This window comes from Zosterops lateralis, assembly GCF_965231275.1.
Source record: "Zosterops lateralis genome assembly, chromosome: 6".
Lineage (NCBI taxonomy): Eukaryota > Metazoa > Chordata > Aves > Passeriformes > Zosteropidae > Zosterops > Zosterops lateralis.
This window is the reverse complement of record NC_139761.1, coordinates 33,548,711-33,566,898: the sequence shown is the minus strand read 5'-3', so window position 1 is coordinate 33,566,898 and position 18,188 is coordinate 33,548,711. Positions and strand designations below refer to the sequence as shown.

Genomic DNA, 18,188 nt, shown 5'->3' with positions numbered 1-18,188 from the left:
TATGATGTTTCTAAAAACAAAAAAAAAAGTCATTCCCTCAATCATACCCCAAATGTCTCATCTCCCAGTTTTTCACAGTTTTTTAAATTAAGAGGTGAAGATTGCAGTAAAAGATGCTACTATATTTCACGTAAAAGCATAATGTCTCTCAGTGAAAAGGATAACTATTCTCCTACTTGCAGGCATACTTCTGGTAAATTGCTATCATACTTACTGCTCAAAGTTAAGCTTGCTGGTGCAGGCAGCAAGCTTCTACTCACAAACAGCAGTCCCAGAAAACAGAATGCTCCCTGTCCTAGCAGGCACAGCTGAAATTGGGCACGAAGAGTGGACAGCATGATGGCAAAACAACCATGGCAGTGAAAAGACTAGGTTTCTACTCCTGTCCTAAAATTCCCGTGCAGGAAAGCACTTTAAGGATTACCTTTCATCTCCACAATGTAGAATGCATGAAAGGCTCGAGAAACTTGTACACCTATACCAACTGTGACTCAGAAAAGCCCATCCTAACACACAGAGGCACTGGTGTGCTGGTCATCTCTTAAAAATTAAAGACTGACTGACTCCCATACCAAATAAATAATTGGGCTCTTGAGTACCAAGTTCTCAACATACATAACACAACCAGAGAGGCTGAAGGACACAGCCCATATGATCAAGCACTGTGGGTGTAGCTTTATTTAAATTCTCTGTTGTTAAATTCTCACCTGTCTTGTTGGCAAGTCATGGTACTGTAGTATGAGCCTGGTGTTGACACTGTGACTCCACGTGTTGCCAAGGGCTGCTGTCACACAACCAGAATCCCTCTTCCCACTCACAGAAGATCCTGAAGATAAATATGATAGAAACTGCATCAGGACCATGGCACAGAAAAGGGTTCAGCATTGAAACTTCATCAGACATCTCAGATTATTCCCTAAGCTGGGTAATCACAAATAGCACTTCAGAGATGGCACGGCTGCATTAGTTGCCTACCTTTCTGATTTATTTATACAACTGCAGTGTGAGCTCTCCATCTCACCCTCTGATATCAATGAAAAGTGCCAAGAATTAAAGAGATGTTGCAAAGTATTACCTACCTACTTGGAGAGACCAGTATATTTTCTAAATATCTAGGGGTGCACAATGTCTGTGGGAAACTTGCCTATTCCTCTTTAGCTACTCTATCCCCATGCAAAGCAGCTTTCTCTGGGCACAGAGGAGAGAGAAGCAGACCAACAGAGTCACAGTGTATAACAACAAAAAGGGAATCTAAAGGAGCAGAATGTGTTACCTTCAATATTAGGAATGCTATTCTGTTAATTAATCTAGCCCATCTCTTTTGGGAAGGTGGATGTGTTAACAAGAATAATTTATCTTCCTCTATGTTTTGGATTTCATTTTCCAGCTGGAGGAGTGAACACACTCAAGTGTTAAAACAGGGTGCTGGGAGGTCTGTGTTCCATTCCCTTAAAATAACTCAAAGCAAGTTACTTAATTAAGTTCATTAAGTTCTACAAATTTTTGGGTTTGTGCTAACACCACAGAAGTAAAATGCTACTACTGTACAAGCAGGGTAATGAAGAATATAAGACACTGAAACAGATTTAAAGTTTTGCAAACCTTTCATGTGGAATAAGCTGCAGTCAACATAGTCCTTCTTTCCCTACCCTGTTAGAAATGGGTAAGAATTACAGAATTCAAGTGAGGCCACTAAATGTGAGTTCTGGTGGGTGTGGAGGTGATCCCCTCACAGCTGATGTAACTGTACCCCTGTTTAAAGCTGGGAACTGCCATTCCACACCACCAAGAAACAATTCACACACCCCTGCTCTTGGGCCCCTCACTACAGAGGGACCAGATCTTCCAGAAGTAGCTAGTGTTGGCATAAAACAGCCACAAAATTCACACCCAAACTTCCCTCAAATCATAGGTCTGCTATTAGGTAATAGAAGCAGTAACATCTTGCTGTTGCAACCCTGAGCCAGGCATTTAAGTGGTTAAATGTCTGGAACCCACCGCTATTACACTATGCAGATATCACTCCATAGCAATTCGTAATTCTGCATTCCTTCAGGCCTAAAACCTGTCCCAAAGTGAACAGAAATGTGTAAGGTTTGTGGCAGAACAAGCTAATTGCCATAATTTATTTTATTTTCTTATACAGGAGAAAACACACTGTACCATACTGTGTCAGCCCCTATCTGAAGAGGGCAAATCCTCTTCTGTGAATTATTAAAATTTATGACTTTGGTGCAAAGTAGTAAACCTGGAGCAAATTTACAGCAAAGACTTTTTGCTGGTGGAAGGTGGAAGGGAATGCCTCACTGGAAAGGTTTCCATTTTATAAGGGATCCTCCTGTGAACTGACGCATTAGGCAGATAGAGAGGTAAAACAAGAAGTGAAGCAAACAGGAGGAAGCAGTGCCAGATTTGCAAAGAAGTTCAAGGGCAGTGACAACATATGCTGCATTCCTTTTTGCTCTAAACACAAAAAGATAGTAAATGTCTCAGAGGAAGGAAAGAGGATATGTTAAGAAAACAGATTTATGTTGAAACATGTCCTTGAAAAAACCTTGGACTTATCTTTTCTGTTGTTTCAACCACTACTTAGACATTAATGAACTGGACAAAGGAAGTGGATAAATAACACTGTTCAGAGAGAGTGATTTTTTTTTTTTTTTTTTTTTTTTTTTGCCAGCATGTATTACCTTGTCCTTCCAAACCACAATATTTCCATACTTAGAGATGAGAGTGTCACACCAACATTGGCCCAAGAAGAAAAAAGGCTTATAAGACTTTGGTCTCTGCTCAGAGGTCCCCAAACTCTGCAACCTGAAACACTGCAGAGTGGTATGGAGTGCTTACCCATGCTGTGAGGTAGATGCTTCCACAGCACCTGCAATGTGCAGTCAGCTGATGGGCAGCAGTTCCAGTCTCTCCAGGGCACTTAAAGCCAATTCTTATTCCAGTCACTGCTGGCATCACAGTTTCTGTTCAGGACACAGGTTATACAAGGAGTGCAGGAATTAGGGAAAATAAGAAAATAGAGCTGACATACAGATAAGAGAATGGTGACATCTCAGTATATGTATGCAGTAAGGGAGTGTGTGTCCAGAAGCACAGAGATGGGATCCTAGCATGGGGAAGTGAAGGTGAATGTTAGAAGGCTGGAAGAAGATGTCTGAACAACTCCTTGCTTTCAGTATCAGGTCCACCTCCAGTAAAATGGGTGATTTCAATTCCTGTAAACACTCCCTCCTTCCTCACACACACACAAAAAAACCCCAAAAACAAGCATGAAACTAATCTTCAAAGCAGACAGACCAAGGACTGTATGAGGTGCCTGTTCCACTGTCTGCTGTGAAACTGAACTTTTCAGAGCACTGACAGAGACACCAGCAGACACCATATCTGTTCTGGACTGCAAACACAGAGGAGGAACTGGCTGCTTCCCTCTCACTGAACAGCTGTCACAAGTGAAAACAAAGCTGCTTGTGGTCTGAGTCAAATGCAAAGTAAATGCCTCTCCACAACCAGAGGCAAAACAAAGAAGAAAGGGTGACTTCAGCTTAGGCCTGCAGTGCTGCTTCCAAGCAGAAGAGGCTTGCACTCAGCTCCAATGCCCAAGCAGGAGCTGTCAGTAGAACTTGACCACAACACTTGGCCCCACTTATCCATGAGAAGTAGATTAATTTTGTTTCTCCCTATCAATGCAATAAAAACAAACTTTCTATAAGTAACTTCCCTGTCATTGAGAGGAATGACACATATAGGCAGGATAGGGAAAGTGGTTTTATTTCACCTTCCATTTTTTCACTGGAGAGAACAGCAGGATTAAAGCTATTCAGCTCAATACGGCTTCTGGAATTATTCTATTATGTCCAACAAGAGCATTGCAATTACAGACCTGGTCTCAAAGAATTTCTTGTCCTCACATATAAGGTGGTACATTTTAGAGACTAAATCCTCATGTAAACAAGTCCCAGTTGTTGCAAGTATGTTGGAAGGTGATATAATCATGAAGACACTTCAGTTTCATTTGTTTCTTCTTCCAGGAAAATGTGGATAACTAGACCAGTATCTTAAATCAAATGAAACAAACTTCTTAAAACATTTTTTTTTTTAACACAAGAAGTCCTTGGTGGCAGAATGCAACTATACTCTTGATTTAAAAAACCCAACATGTTCTTTGTTGGTATAACTGCACAGAATAATTAGTTCCACCTTGTCCATATTCTCACATATTGATTTTTTCCTTCCCAGATGGGCATATCATTGCCTTTGGGCAGCTTCATCCCCAACACTGGGCCCTTTGCAATCTCTATCAACTGGTAATTTGAAAATATTTTCTCATCAAATTTTAAAAATGGATTGATGAACTAAATGACAGTGAAATAGCAAAACAGTGGAGCAACAAGTCCCCAAATCTTTCAAAACTTAACATCAAACCATCTTGATAAAAGCCTGGCCTATCAAAAAGAAGGGAAAAAACCCTCTGAAAGTACTAAGAAAATTTTTATAAAGAATTAAACTACTGAGCTCAACAAAAACAGCACACCATGCAATAAGAATGGAAGTACTTTGCCTCTCATTCAGGCAGTGTAGCTTTCCGGTTCACTGGCAGAGCTCAAAGACCACTACTTTTCACCTGCATTGCATTTAGTCTGTATTTTTGGTGCAGATCTCTAACAATGACACCAGAAGAAAAAGAAGAAAAAAATCCCCTTCAACCCCTAATCTATTTTTCCATTGCCACCTACTCAGAAAGTACAAGTATAAAAATACGCAGTGGTGGAAAAACCCATCACACAATAAAAAACAACCCACAGGACAAACTCATCTGTGAAGTAACAAACCACAGCGCTCTTCAAACTCCCACTGCTGGCTTCTGCCATTTTCAGCCTTTCTCCACAGCTTTTTCCTAAGTCAAAAAGTGATTCTGGTTCTCTCAGCCTACAGCGGTGATCATCTCACTCCCTGCACTGCTCAGCTAAGGTATGTCTCGAAGCACACTATTGACTTCATACAGTCTTTTATTATTTAGGACATATGGCGGGAAAAACAGTTGCTTTGGTAAGAAATAAAGCTTGGCCACAAAACTAGCTATGTGAAAATTCTAACTTTTAAAAATGCTCTTCCTTTTATTATGAGAGAGCATCTGGCAGTTTAACTTCAAAAAACCTCCTAGTTCTAAATCTTCACGAACTACACCCCTCCCCACCCCCCAGATTATTCCCTATTACTTCAAATTTTTATTAAGTAGAAATATTTTACCTGGAAGTTGGAATTGTTCAGTAATCAATAACATGCAATTTAGTCTTCCTTTTTTTCATAGCACAGTCATCAAAATATACTTAGCAAACAAAGCAATTAAACACAAATCCCTACTAATCCCCACTTAAAAAAAACCAAACCCAAACGTGTTATGTGCCGACTTGAGACTACACTAAACACGCTGTTTGATTCAGTTGTCATCATCAAGAGACCAAAAATAGACTCCAGGTGCAAAGTTCTGTTGGAGTCAGCAGTGAATGCAATAGAAAGGGAATGAGCTCACTTCTCATTTTAGGACAACAGAGTTTATTTATCTCATGTGCCCCAAACAGGTGAGTTCTCACACTTTTTTCTTTATCATATTTATGTCTTTATGTGTACATACTCTAGGTGGTTTTTACATGGTTAATCTGATATTAGATCAAAATTAAGGTCCTTTTTGCTGTATTTTTTCCCAGTCATTCATTATTTCCATTGCAACAACTCCTAGAGCTCTCATCTTCAAGATGCAAACCACTAGACAAATAGAGAACAAAAAGATCTTCTTTTCATGAGAATTGCAGATTACAAGTCTCTTAGCTGCTGATGATTATTCCCCACTTACAAAGAATCTTCGCTAAGGGATGAGAGAAAATACACCAAAATATATGACAGCCCAGAAAAACTGTGTATAAATAAGGACTTTGAGTATTCTCCATGAAACATTAGAAACCTTTTCAAATAAGTAATGTCAACCATTATTCTAACCCCCCAAAAATCACCAGGGACCTTTATAGAGCTCAAAATTTAGGAAGGGTTCACCAGGGAACTGGAGAGATACTGATTGACTTTTAATCCCACACCAGCATGCCTACTGTTACCAGTATGTTTTACACCAGAAGATGTCTTTCCCTCATTGAACTCATTGGTGAGTTCATGACAATTCTCTTCTGAGTTGAGAAAGAGAAACACACATATGCTAGTACTGAGACTCTTGCCTGATGACCTAAAAAAGGAATTGACATTATGAAATGAAAAAATCCAGCTGGTCTGATTTCTTGTCAGACAATCTACCAGCCATGACCAAAACAATCAAGTCTCAGGAGAACTGTGGAGGTGGGAAGACAGCTGGTTGTTTACAGCACCTGAAACAGGGCCCAAATCAGGGAATCGTGGAGTTGAGAGCCTTGGGAACAGATATTTCTTTTCACTGGTGAAAATGTTCTGCCTCTGTCGCCTGACACCACATCACAAAGTGCTGAGTTTCCAGCTCTCTATCATTGCTGCAGTGCTTCTGTGAATGACAGAACAAGCAGTGATTTGGTGGGAGGGATGGTGAAGAAGAAGTAAAAGAAAGCATTTTAGTCAATTCCTTTCTGTAACTGAGGATAAATTTTTTACCCCTCAGCTAAACCTCCTTCTCCTCACAGTGGTCTTCTGAGAAATTCCCTCCTTTTCTAAAATTATACTAATTTACACCACTCTCTCAGTATTCAGAGTTCTTTCCCACATTGCTTGCCATTAAAACTTCGAGCAGATTCTTCTTTTGAACCTCTCCTTTGCAGTCACTTCTTCCTGTCTCTCCAAGACTAGAAAATAAAATCACAAACCACTGAGCTAAGGGAAAAAAAAAAAACAACCAGATCTGGAATTTTGCCTGCCTGCGCATATAAAGGATGCATAGGTTGAAAAACAAAGCTTGCCCAATCAAGGCATCTGGCAATGCTAGGGCCCTGTGATCCAGAAAATGCTTTTAATTATCACCTCACCAATCATGCTACAAGTTATTGCTGTAATTTTTTGCTTAAGTTCCTTTAGGGAATCAAACAGATCATGGTATTAATCAGAAAGTATGTAGGAGGGAGGGGGCAGAATGCTAGAATTACATGTATGTACGTCCCTTAAGGCTTGAATAAAGAAATGAGATTTAGAATCCCACTGTCAGAGCAACTGAAGCCTCGCGCACTGCAAGCCTCAGCCCTCTGACCTACACAGCCATGGCATTACCATATCTGATTTTCCCAGGATGGTTTATCTCAGCTGCTAAACTTCATCAGTCTCTGCTAATGTTTATCCATCATCTGGAGTTGCCACTTCCGAACTTTCCAGACTAAGCCCGCTGTCACACTCACCCCTCCAACATAACAGCCTGAAGCCTGGGGGCCTAAATGGCTGAATCCCAGAAAGACAGAACAAAAGCTAATACAGCTGGGGGGAGGAGAGTGAGATACAGCTCTGAAACTGCAGTGAGTTTCAGAATGCAGTTCACAGCAATATGGTTGTGTCACGATGCTGCAGTCTGAGAGGCAGATTATTCCCACAGTCTCCATTTTTTTCCCCATAAAATATGTTTTAGTAAAAAAAACAGTGTCATGGCAATTTAGCTCTCATATGCAGGAAACTGTCACAGTGCAGGCGAAAGCAGCAGCAATCCAGTCTGTAAATGAACCTTAAATTCAGAGTCACCGTTCGGAAGGGCAATGGGGGTAGGAGGGAGAGAGAGTCCAGTTTCTGTTGCACAATGAGTTCTCCAGGAAAGTTGTCAATAAAAGCACCAATTAGTAGTAACTTACCCCAGGTGTTTCTGACATGGCTGCCCATCTCCTGAGGAGTGGGCTGATGGTGTGTGCCTACATGGCAGACAGAAAAGGACAGTAGGGGTATGCAAGCTAATTTTCACTAGCACTAACATCTTCCTTGGTAAATATATTCTGCTAAGAAGCCACAAAGAGCATTGTGCTGCTACAGTTGGGTCACTGCCAGCACCTGAGTTTGCTCAATTAACACTAGTGCTGACAGTCAGCCTACACTGGGGTGGATTTTCTCAATATACTCAGCATAAGATGTCAAAATTAATAACAATTTCTGATCCCAGCCTAGTAACATGGCTTTGAACTAGTGAATTAAGTTAAATGTCCTTTTCACTCGTGAGCATGAGAGTATTTCAGTAGTATCTTTTACTTTCAGTAGTATCTTTCCAAATAATTTTCAAATTTAATGAGTGATAACTTCTTCATACAGAGGGTTGAAACACGCAATAATTAAAACTCCATAGTGGGGCTGATAACCACAGGGCCTATGTTTAAAAATCAATGTTAAACAGTACTTCAGGTTGAGATTGCAGTTCAAACTGAGCAAACTGCTTTACTTTGCATGACGACCATCATAATTTCTTTGAAAATTTAGCCTTCAGCATTCTTAAGAGTGGTCCCATACATTACAGTTGCAAGAATTCCCTCTAGGTGTAAATAAAAACAACAATCTTAGAGCTGTAAGGCTTAGATCATGAGCCAGAGTTATCAAAACTGAAATTCCAGAAGGAAGCAATCCTCCTTCAACCTGCAACATGGAAACAGAGGTCAGCCAAACATTTGGGGGCTAGAGATGACTGTTTGCAAATTACAGCTGTTCACATCTGGAGTTCAGATTTGGTCAAATGCTTAGTACTATCAATCACAAAAGCTGAACTGGAAGAATGTTTTGGTTGTATGACTAAGAACATAAAAGTTAGAAAATAATTAAATGTAAAAAACCGCTATGGGCAATTTCAACTCTGCCTTTCAAACACGAAACAATGGACTCAATTATTTCTCACAATAAGAATCATCATGGTTGACTGTGGCATTTCTTAACTGGTATTCAACCACAAGTCTGCGCTTGCCAATACAGGTTTCTGTGGCTGTATATATTTCTCAGCACAGAGTGGTTTGTGACACAAGATGAAGGATGCAACCCCTTCTCTGACAAAGTATATTTTGGGCTGGCCCAGCAAACCCTACATACAGACCTAGCAAATGCATCTCAGTACTCAGCACACCTTCAAAACACACCTTAGAGTAGCTTCTGAACATAAATTAATTGGGCACTTTCACTTTTTTTTTAATTGCACAGCCAATACACCCATGTACAGAAAATGTGTTCCCTCTCACTATAAGATACATGACAAAACATTTTAGTACATGCAGACACCACAGGGCTCACTGTTGGGAACTGAATCATCTCCAAAGCTGAAAATACATATATATTTACGTACTTAGGCACACACACACAGAGGCAGTATGAAACATGCAGGATGTTAAAATGACTGACGATTACAGGGGCCTGGCTTCACTCTCTAACTGACACAGATTTTCCAGGACTTTCCCAGCTAGTCAGTCCCTCTCTTCACAGCACAGTCGACCATCCTGAAGCAGAGGAGGGAGGTATATGCTTTTTTTTTTTTCATCTCATTCTCAAAAAGGAATGACTTACTTTATCTGAATTAAGCAAATAAATTCAATTTTGGACAACAACCAAGACTGGAAAATTTCATCCTGATAAGCTTTTCTGACTGAAGACAGAGGGTTAGAAGGGAAACAGTTACACAGCCTTAACTATAGGAGGTTCCTTCTGTTCCTGCTATAATGCAAAATATTCCAAGATGTGCCAAATTTTCACAGTAGTCTGCATCAGGCAGTGACAAGACACAAAAGTGCTCTGTGGAGACTAATGCATAAATCCAAAATGATCTTTTGACTGCAGTGACTCTTCTCTCCTGAGATGTATTACATTTTTTAAAGTCAGTGAAAAATAAAAAATTGCAAAATACCACTTCCAATCCTTGGACTACAAAACGATTGAATCCTCCGGAGGCCAGTCATGGCCAGAAACAATTTTTTTTCCCCAGATTTGGCGGGGCAGGGGGAGGGCAAAGGGAAAGGGAGAGAGCAAAGAGTGGTTCGTTTCAAATAGCAACATTGTCCAAAAGGGTGAAAGGGAACAGATGGCCATGGAGAATGCAGCCTCAAAGCCCTAAAGAAAAGGGCTATTTTGACAGATCTCGCTGTTTCCTATTCAAGCATGAACACTCTGGCATGGAGAGTTAAGATGATACAAGGAACAACCTCTGTTCCCAGCAACTGACTATGGGCAACTGGCCTCTGAAGCTCTCTGAGAAAAACAACATGAGACAGACAGACAAACAGATATGGCAGCAAGCCCAGATCCCAGACACCAGGAAAGGGGGAAAAAAAAAAACCCAAACAAAAACAAAACCAAAAAAAATCTCCAAACATCAGAAAGGCTAGAAACAGCTGCCTTTTCCTGGCTCCAGTGCAGAGCATTAGAAAGAGCCTGTCCAGCCTTTCTCATCTTCCTTTTCGGCAAAAACTTCTCAAAGGGGTCACCCTCAAGCTGCTGGTCTTTGCCCTGAGGGGAGGTGAAAAAGAGGACAGACCAGAGCTCAAGTCTGGCTCAATGAAACCTGCTTCCTTTAATCACAAAGACCTCCCTCCAGCAAACTATGAAGAACTCTAAACACTAAAATGCATAATTAAAGCTGGATTTTTGCATGCAAAAAGGCTGAGAAATTTAAAGTTGTGGCTCTCACAGTATCTGTAATTTGTTTGCATAGAATACAGCAGAAACCATTAAATTTGAGGGCAGGGAAAATTGTACCAGCTGTGGGAAACACTGCTAATGTGTGTCCTGACTTTTCTATTAATCTTACCAAGAAAATGCATCAACAGCTGTTTCATTCACCAACTCTGGATTTGTACTATCACACAGAGATTTCAGTTTTGAAGGACAGCTTCACATCCACGCCTAAAATTTAAAGAGGAACATGTGCCATTAACTGTCTCCAAAGTCCATAGAACAAGGGATGAATCTCGATTTGTGAATTTCTCTCTGATTTCCTGTATCATTTTTATGTTTAAGGCAGAGCTTGAGGTACTGCCTGTTTCCCAGCCAGAGCTCACCTGTGGGCAGCAGCCCTGTGATACCTTCCCTTTCCACTGTAGCAGGAACAGTTTTCACACTACAGTTGGAGGGAGGGAAAGAGAGGGTATATGGTATAAACACTATCTATCTTCACAATCCTTCCCTGAGGCAGGGAAGTGGCTACCATCTAAATTTTAATATCCTCCTTTTTAAAAATCATTGAAGGAAAAAAAGATAAGGAACTGTGGGTGCTCACATGCCAGAACTCCAAATGAAGAAATGCAAATGCTACATACTGATCCTATCTGTGCCTTTGTTCCCTCATCTGTGAAATAGCATTTGTTTACTTTAGTCAAAAAGTAGTGAAAGTGTAGAAAATCTACATCAGGAATGAACCACTTCAACATCCTTAGCAATCCAATTATTATTAAACACATAGTTTTCTACAATATGTAAATAATTTGTGAGGTTTTGTTGGTTTGACAAAGGATAGCCAATGCAGTCAGTACTAGTTATAATTATTAATCAGTAATTAAATAGATAGGATCTAGGAACTAGTGGAAGTAGTCAAACAACAAATAAAATACCTTATTTTAGGCTAAATCAGATAAATGCTGTTTTTCTTCTTAACCATCAGCTTCCTAAGACTGAGTAACTGCTCCAGGCTACACTTATTAAGGGAAACTCAAATGTGGATTATTGGCTAACTATTAAGAAGTATTTAACTTGTAGATTCAACTTTCTTCCCCATGTTTCCTTGAGTGAAGTCAACCTAGTACCCCATAATTTTCATTCTGCTTTACTTTTAGTATATGAGTCCTTCTGTTCACTGCAGGAGTAACCAATAATGCTCACAAACCGATTCTGTCTTTCACATTGCAGGACAGGTGGTCCCTCAGTATATTCCCACACATTCCAAATATTTCAAGTGTTCCACATCTGTTGTCTAAAACATTTTTAGTTCCCTGCAAGAACAGTAGGAGATGAAAACAAGAAGTTATATATAACATACCAACTGACCTTGTATGCCACATGAGCTCTCTGTCATTTCAACAAGATTATAAATTTCAAAAAAGAGCTCAATCTTAATTTGTTATACTATACAGCTATCTTGCAGAGAAGATAACTTGAGAATTAACTTATGACAGCTGTAATAGCCAAGACAATAAAACTGAATCTAGAGATGAACTTTTTCCCCCCAAAGAATATGCTGATCTACAGGAATTTTTTAAAAATTAAAGAATTAAGGTGATTCACACATTTTCTCACTGCACAAACCCCTCTATCTGCTTAAAAAAATTCATCAAAACATCTCCCATGTATGGATAAGCAATCTTGGTAGGATTTTTATAGGAGTTTAGTGTTGTCCTACAGCAGGTATGGAAACACTAGATGGTTTTTTTTTTCCCCTACAAGAATGAATCTAATCAATGTACTTTAAAAACATATGGCTGCAAGTATTTTTTCTCACTAAACAGAGCCACTAGTCAAGATTTCAGGCCAGGAAACTCAAAGCACTAATTGCATCTTAACCAGTAGGCTACTCATAGAAGGCAGAAAATAACAGTCTGGGCTGTGCTTGGGGGAGGTGGCGAGGGCTGGCACTTCTGCCCTCACTCAGAGCACTGTGAGACGGCAGAAGCCACCAGCAGCTGGGAGTCTGGTTTGCATCTCAGGCACATCTCGCTGAACCAGCACTGCAGCTCCACTGGGCACCAGCTTGTTACAGCCTGTAACAGGAGACTGGCCCCCGCTGCATGGCCAATGTCATTTCCAACAAGGCAATGACATTCCTTCAAGGACTTTGCCAGCACAACCGCACGCGTCAGTGAGGAAAGCTAATGTCTCATCATGAGATACTAGCAGTGCAAACATGATCTCCGAAACCATGCAACAGAAACAAGTGAGCAGTCTTTTGTTGCTGCTGTTTTGTTTTTTCAGTTAAAAAGAAACCTTCTTGTCTGAGCTTCACTGAAATATTATAGGGGATCCCTGTGTGAACAGAACCCAAGACCATACCTCCTGGCAAAGGATGCCACTGTGTGACCACGTTTAAATACCAGAACACAGAGGAGATGTCTTAGAACTTCGCATGGAGCCAGGACTGAAACTTAGGATTTTAACCAAACTTGCCCCAATTAGTTTTGGAAGACAGGCTGCCTTTATCCAGCCCTAAACCAACACTGACTGCAAGACACAGTTTCTCAACAGTGCATAATGGCAACATGATGCTGGATATGAATGAGGATATAGACACCTTCACCAAAACTACAATTGGATATATAGTAACTGGAACAGACTCACGAAGAAGAGAATTTTTTGGGTTTTTGTAAAAGCAAAAAACTCAGACTCATCTTAGACTCATTCTTCATAAACTCCACACAGGCTCTGACATCCTCTTACCACCACAAGAACTGGAAAGACAAGATTACAGAAAGAGGGACAGTCGTGATGAGGATCATCACTGGGTACCACAGCAGAAGCCAGAGAGGTGAGAACTGTGGGAGTTTCACTCAGCTTTTAAATCCTACTTTTTGAAAACATTTCTGAGGCAGAGATGTTAGCATGCTTAACTCTGCAAAACAAGAGGCTGCCAATGGCTGAAAGACCACTGAAAAGTTAGAGTGAACTTGTGCTCCAAAGCTGCTGTGTTCATGTAAACAGAAGATGATAAAGATTTGCAGGAAGTTCTATGTCTCACCATCCTAGCCTGGAAATAAACAGTACTATTAAATACAGAAAAATAGTACCATATGCCACGTGAGAAAAACAATACCCTGGTTTTTTACTTTCACCAAGGAATGGCTACTTGGCTGATGACTATGTCAGTAGCGCCCTGCAAGGACTATTCCCTAAGTTGTGATACATTTCTACTCTTTCTATACTACTATTGCTTTGAACTTCTGAAGATTCACCAACAGAATTCGGGGTAACTTGCTTAGCTGCACATCCAGTGATATGAAGCATGTGTCTGTTTTCCAGCATAACCTAGTCGCCAGAAAGTAAAGTAACTTCAGTCATTGACCAATTAGGTAATTCCAGGCATTTCTACTTCATACCCTAATCCATCCTCTCCAAAAAGCAGCACTGTGATTTTACTATCTGTCTTGGAATCAATGAAGCCAACTGACTTCTGCTTCTAGAAAACAACACCATGGGCAAGTTCATTCAGCCTGATGTGACAAAAGAGACATACAGTGGGAAGACTATCTATTCCACATAAGAAAACCAAGTAATTGCTGTTTTTCCCTCTGTTCTGGAGCTGCCCATCCTACCTTAGGCATAAACTCTATGATTTGATTACATTACACTTTGAAACAATTCAAATTTCTTCACACTTAGGCTAGGAGTATGTAAAACAACTTGAGTGCTGTGATGGAATACAATCCCTGGGGAACACCACATGTATTTCTCAAGCAGAACTTGTACCGTGGAGCCCTTGACTTTGAAAAGCAAATGAACAAGAACAGTAATTAAAACGCAAATGAACAAGAACAGTAATTAAAAAGTAGAATAATTATGAGATCAACTTTGTTACCAAGTAACAAAAATATTAAAGACCATATACTTGTCATACATAAGAAAGGACTAAATATGGATTAAGCAGTGTGTTAGTGAATATGCTTAAACAACTTGACCTTCTTGTGAAGCCAACTTTGAATTTTGCCCTTAGGTAAGCTCTCGTAAGAGCTCTGCACTGGTAGAAAGTTTCTGACAGTAACTGACAGTAGGCTACAGGCCTAGGTGAATGGAATCTGAGATTCAGAGCTAACTCACAATAGCAGAATCATCTCACAGAGCCTTACATCCAAACTCATGCATGAAGTAAAATGTCAACAAAAAAGCTGGAGGCCCAAATAATGTGGAAAGACTGATTTGCTCTGTAAAACAGGGTTTGAGGAAGTGGAAAAATCTATTTATTTTCTACATATTTTCAAGATAGGAGGAAAGGACAAAAACCTATGCAGAATTGCTCTTTGAGGATACTGTATGACGAAATGTAACTAGCTTGCCATCAAGGCACAGGAGACCTGGAAAGCACATAGTGACCATGACACTGGACTTCCTTAGAAAAAAAGCAGACATTCTTTTCTGAAGGGCAGTGCCCACAACCATTTTACAGATGCTGGATGAATGCAAGTTAGTGACAGTTTAGAGAGCCTAGTTTGGTATCAGATATGACACGAGTGTACTCTGCGTATTCATTTGCCATATACATTGCATATTCAAAAATTCTAAACTGAACAAGATTCTTCATTTAATTATCATGCTATAATCATGATAAAAAGAAAACTGTTTAGAAAGTAGTAGTTAGGAAAGTGCCTCATGGATACTGCTGACCATCACAACATTCTATAACTTCCTCTACTGTCAATTGGGGTGCACATGATGTGAGGTATCTTGATGTTACTATCTATCTAGACAGGCAAAGCTTTCAGCCAAAAATAAGTAATGTCTAGATATTTGGTACCTACTGGAGAACAGCCATTCTTGAAAGTCTTTTATGTTGGTTCTAACAAATGTGCCTTAGTCCTTCCAGCAAAGTAATTACTGGAAGAGGTTTATGCTTGCTTAAACTAGGTAACCAGACTAGACTGTTCTTTCCCTAACTTCTTTTTATTTTTATTTTTTTTTCAGTAAGGAAAACTAATCCTCAAAACAATTTGTAAAAACTCCTGAATGAAAATTAATCATATGAAATTAAATAATTTGTTCTGTAAAAGAGTAATAGGAATTCCATAATTTATTTTGGAACAATATGCAGGTATAATTTTTGAGTTTGGCTAACACAGCTGCGTGGTATCTCGTCAGTCCAAATAGAGACCCAAGAGTAAATAAGGCACAGTAAAGGAATTTGCCACTCCATAAGAGTCTTGTCCTATCTAAAGCAAAATGCATGTAGTATATCAATGAGTTTGGAATATAATAGTAAAAAAAAAGGTATGTATTGGCTGCAAAAGATCCAAATTGTTTTAATTCTAGCTGTTATATTGTCTGAGTATTTTTCCCTAGAGAAAAACATTGATGGAAAAAAGAAAGAAAACAAAGAGGCTGAGTGTTTCTAGCACTACTCTCGTGATTTTGGGCCATCATTTAATTGCCTACATCTTCAAGCTCACCACCTTCAGGAACAGGCAAGGAGAAATGAACTCAGATTCACTTACTGCATAGAACTCTGCAGTGAAATATATATGTAGAAACTTATCCATTCTCTTGTAAAACTGAGGGCTTTCCAGTCCAAACACAGCAACATACCTAACTCAGAACACATCAAACTGCTAGTGCTAATATTTACATCAGTGTCTTCAGAATGGAAGAATTCAGCTCCTTTCCATCCTAAATTTGGTGTTGGCTTCAAAATCATATACATAAATTAGGTACATCAGTGGAAAATATCAACTCTTGTTTGTTCCCACAACATAGCACTGGTATTTCCATCAGTGTACTTAAATCTTAGTAATTATTTTCTAAAAACAATCAGCCAAAACCTATGTTTCTCTGTAAATGTGTAAATGTTTTACTGCTTTAAACATTAAGTTCTTTTTCAAATCAATGCCTTTCACAGCTCCACAATAAGCAGATAAATATTTCAGATTTTATGTACTCTGACTCAAACTTTTTTTAAGAAAAAGAATGATGAACATAAAGCAAATCTGACCATATTTGCTGGAACAATCCATGCATAAAGTTCCTTTACACTCTCTATAACACACAAGCCACTTTTTTAAATTGCTGTACTTGAGGCCAGAATTCAATACCTGCTTAGCAGCTTCACAGCTGTACTGTTTAGCAGCTTGGGCTTAGAAGTGAATCAAATGGTATTCAACAACTCATATCTACAAGCCAGAAAAAACCCAGAATATATATATGTGCAGAATAATGTAGTGAACTATGTCCCAAGGGTGACTCGTTACACTGAGTACCTACCCTAAAAATCAGCAAAAACTTTGTTATAGCAAGACATTTATAACAATACAGAGTGATTATTAGACGTGCTATAACAGAAGCTTGGAGGATTTGGGAGGTGAATTAGGTTTGGTTTGATCTTTCTGGGGGGGTTGAGTTTTGTGTTTTGTTTTGTTTTATTAAATGCATAACTACAATGGAGGCACTTGACATACATTGCTGCTGTTTCTGGACTTCTCTTTTAAAGTCACAGAGGCAAAACCATCCTTGAAAACCTAAACCAAAGTTCTTTTGAAAAGTAGTTTCATCCAAATAGAATCATACCAAATAAAGCCATAAAATCAGAGACTGCTCTAAGTACACCATAATGAGCCCTCAGATAACTGACTTTGCAATGAATCATAACACACAAATAAATTCTGTGTACCTTTTGGGTTTTCTGGCAACCACATTGCACAGTCTTGGCTACTACCAATATGGGAGTTTTGCCACATTAATGAAATGCTGCTTTTCTTTTGCTAGCATGAGTTCTTAAATTATTTTAAAGGTTCTTGTATCTCAGGTCTGCTTTCCATGTTAAAGCTGGAGTATCTAGCATCGGTGGCTCTCTGTGGAGGACATGTACCATTTCAGCATTGGCTCAGAAGAATGCATTGCTCAAGATGTACAAGTTCTTCATTTGAGCAACCACCAAAATAAGTAACGCTGAAATAAGTATTTACCAACTCAGCTATAACTATTTCCCTTTCATATTGGATAGTACTGGACTACAGATAGAATGTCAATGATTTGACTATTCATTCTTTTAACATGCCTCATTTAATTGATTAAAATCACATCAAGCATACATGTGTGGGACTTGTAAAGCCCTGCCTGCTCCAGTACAGTAAGGGAATCCATTGCATGTGTTGACCTTCCCAGCAGAATATTACATCCCATTCTCTCTGCAAGATAAAGATCTATATTTCTTTCAAAAATTATGATTTAGATTCTTCTTATGTAGCTGTTTCCCAGAGGTAAAGAAACTGCAGTCTCGAGGGATCTGAAGCATAACTCTGAATTTTCTGACATTTGTAGTAGTATCTTTCCTTTCTTTTCCCCTCTTCTGCATTTCTCCCACTCCCACCCAGGACAAGTCTACTTTTTATTAGCTTCACTGATATTCCACAACAAAGTAACACTTCTCAGCATCTACTCGTGTCCTCTGCTTTGTCCAATCAAACTTATAATAAATCATCTTCACTAATACACAACAGTACAAGTTCTCTATGACATGGAAAGTAATAAATTGGTGGATGTTCCCCTTGAAAGATTTTATCAGTGATGCAGTTTCCTAGTACAAAACT

At 39.4% G+C, this 18,188-nt stretch overlaps 1 protein-coding gene across 2 annotated transcripts in view; it reads right to left on the bottom strand.

The window, feature by feature from the left end:
• Positions 1 to 18,188, bottom strand: part of RAD51B (RAD51 paralog B) — a 341,877-nt gene that overhangs the window by 153,356 nt on the left and 170,333 nt on the right. For both annotated transcript variants that reach the window (XM_083863788.1, XM_083863789.1), the window contains exon 9: positions 708 to 826. In XM_083863788.1, coding sequence (XP_083719914.1) covers positions 708 to 826 — 119 coding nt within the window. The remainder of the gene's footprint in view (positions 1 to 707; positions 827 to 18,188) is intronic.